A 3,061-nucleotide genomic window follows, 5' to 3' on the forward strand; every position below is an offset into this window, starting at 1 on the left:
AAAAAAAAAAAAAAAAAAAAAAAAAAAGACAGAGGTAGGACAGAGATTCCCTCAGGGTGGGCTGAGGAGGAAGGTTTTTTTCCTAAAAGCATCAATGACCCGGACTTGCTCCATCACAATATACCCAGTTCTAGGAAAGACCTCAGGAAAATGGTTGCCTCAGGACCCTCAGCAGCAGGGTTCTCAGGATGGAATTAGACTCCTTTGTTTTGCACAAAAGATTAAAGCCTTTTGTCTCAGTGAACATTCTCTGTTAGACACTGACTAACATTAGTGACAACTGCAGGCTGTGGTCCCAAATGCTTTTGTCTGAGTTTTCTGCTCTCTGAAATATTTCCAGGATTTCTTCATTCCCTCAGGAGGTGTGATGGGCAGAGGGAGGTAATGACTTTTAATGAGTTTAGAAGTTGTGTAATGTCTGAAAACAGCATATCTGGGGAAATTGGGTTTTTATGCAATAAAATTCAGAAAAAGTAACATTCTTATGGCCCCTAGAGTGTGGAATAAAATGTACACGCAGTTAACCAAAACTGGCAGAATTCTGAGGAAACATCTTCTATGAAAATATGATATTTTCGTATGACTGTGTGATTAGCTCTGGGCCTGGAAATATAACTGAGACCATTTTTTTGCAGGGCTGATTTGGCACAGATGCAAAAGACCCAGCCAGTGAACCCAGAGCTCACTTCATGGCGCATAACTGGAGTCCTAGACATGCTCAACAACTTCAGAGGTAAGAGCCAGCTGCTTGGCAGTCCAGCCTCAAATCATTTCCTTATTGGGTCCCTTGGTCGAGACTTTTCCCATTTAAGTTTTATTATTTTTGACATGTAGGTAACACATAGTTTTCTAAAACATGTGCATCTTCTCTGCCTGCATAGTAATACTACAATGATCAAAACTCAATTTCCTGACTTAGAGTTTGATGAAAATGTGAAGCACGATGCATACTTTATCTTCAGAATAAGAGGACAAAGAGTATTCACGTCATGTAGTTATGAAGACACTAATTCTCATGGTGGCATGAGTATTTTAATTCAATTTTGAAGGCTTAGATTTGGCATAATGGTTTTTAATTGGTTCTATTCTATGTGCATTTACATTCATTTTACAAGTAAACTTTATTATTTATAAAATCAGAACGTTTTGATTAACAAAGAAAATGACTAAAATGTCCATAATCAGGATAATTCTATTGCCATCAGATACATCTCGTAACAACTGAAAGCTGAGGGATCTGTGAACATAGCCTAACCATGTTAAGCCCATTCTAGAGAACAGGTCTAGGTAGCAGAGGGCAGGAATGCAGAGCAGATTGAATCGGGGGTTAAACTGATAGTTTAAAGCCAGAGTATGCTTTTCAGAAACTTATAAACTTCACATGTGTTAATTTCTACCAAAGTTGTGATGTTTGAGACTATAACAGGCATAACTTACATTCCAATAAATACCCATATCACAGCAAAGTGATGTCTACCTATTGATGATCTTAAAGACAAATAATACAAGAAGATTTTTCTATTAAAGAAAAAAATAGTTGATATGTTCTGAAAAAAACTGTGCAGAGGTAGATATTAAATCATTACTTCGCCCAGGGATATGGTCACATTTTTTCTCTATTATTTAAGGAACAATACATAATTGTATGTGCTGTAGAGTTGTAATGGCATTTCATCTTCATGGATGCATGGCACTGAACTCTCTTGGCTTCCTTTTTTCTGTATTTTCTTGGAAGAAGAGCGAATGAAGTGAATAATTGGGCCACAGAGCCTCTGTCCCTCATAGCACTCACTAATATAATATTTTTTCCTTGTCAGTGGATAATGCTCTGAGCACGGAAATGACTCCTTGCTCTATAAGCCTTTCTGAGGATGTGAGACATGTGATATTTGGAGATGACCATCACAGTGCACCCATGGATCCCCAGGGAGTGGAGAGCTTTGCTGTGTGGGGAGCGCAAGCATTCACCTCCGGCAGGCATTACTGGGAAGTGGATGTGACCCACTCCTCCACCTGGATTCTGGGAGTCTGTCGAGATTCCAGGACAGCAGATACCAATATCGTTATTGATTCTGATGAAACATTTTTGTTAATTTCCTTAAAGAGGAGCAATCACTATAGTCTCTCCACCAGCCCTCCACCTTTAATTCAGCATGTGCAAAGGCCTCTGGGTCGGGTTGGGGTGTTTCTGGATTATGAAAATGGATCTGTGAGTTTTTTTGATGTTTCTAAAGGTTCTCTTATCTATGATTTTCCTCCTTCCTCCTTCTCTTCCCCTCTGAGGCCTTTCTTTTGCTTTGGTTGTACATGAAAAGTTGGTTTCATGATAATTTATTGTGACCTCCCATATGTGATGTAAATAGTGTCCTGAGATCCTATGTGTGAGAGCCTGTGAGCTCATTGTAACTTCATGGAATGTAATTACTTTATGGTTATACATGGGATAACCACCTTGAATGTATACATTTGCTAGTTAAGTTATTTTAATTAATAAATTATTGTGGAATCTTCTCTAGAACATCAATAATGGCTTTTTTTTTTTTTTTTTTGTACAAGGTTTGTTGAGATTCATTCACTTACCGTGAAAGTCATGTTCTAATATATTTAATTCAGAGAATGTTAGTATATCACACTTGTGCAGCCATCAGAACTCTCTACTGCCTGGGCACTTTTATCACTTCCAGAAGAATCCCAATGCCCATTAACATTTATTCTCCATTCACCTTCCCCATTCCTTCACAACACTTAATCTACTTTTATGTTTATGCATTTAGGTAAATAAAATCATGCAATATAAATTTTTTTATATAATTTTTTTTTCTGAGAGTATGTTTTCAGAGTTTGTACACACTGTAAACCATTTGTCTTACTTGTATATTTGAACAGGCTGGGGTAGAAAATAAAGTGGTGAATATCTTATCTTACAAAGAATAAAGACGAGTGCTTATTTTCTTTTAAGTCTGACCAAGTTAAGTTGACCTCACAGACTTTATTATTTCTCAAGATCCTAGCTATTAATCACATTTCAGCTCATGCAACAGTTTTCAGTGCTGGGTTGCTG

The 3,061-nt window shown here is 37.4% G+C and overlaps 1 protein-coding gene across 1 annotated transcript; it reads left to right on the plus strand.

Moving 5' to 3' along the window:
- Positions 1 to 639: 639 nt before the first annotated feature.
- LOC108519809 (putative tripartite motif-containing protein 64C) lies at positions 640 to 2,347 on the plus strand. The gene is made up of 2 exons (XM_017859062.1): positions 640 to 733; positions 1,818 to 2,347. Exons 1-2 carry the CDS (start codon positions 652 to 654, stop codon positions 2,309 to 2,311), a joined length of 576 nt encoding a protein of 191 aa, XP_017714551.1. The 5' UTR covers positions 640 to 651; the 3' UTR covers positions 2,312 to 2,347.
- The last annotated feature ends 714 nt before the right edge of the window (positions 2,348 to 3,061 follow it).

Source organism: Rhinopithecus bieti, unplaced genomic scaffold, assembly GCF_001698545.2.
Source record: "Rhinopithecus bieti isolate Rb0 unplaced genomic scaffold, ASM169854v2 scaffold_49381, whole genome shotgun sequence".
Taxonomy (NCBI): Eukaryota; Metazoa; Chordata; class Mammalia; order Primates; family Cercopithecidae; genus Rhinopithecus; species Rhinopithecus bieti.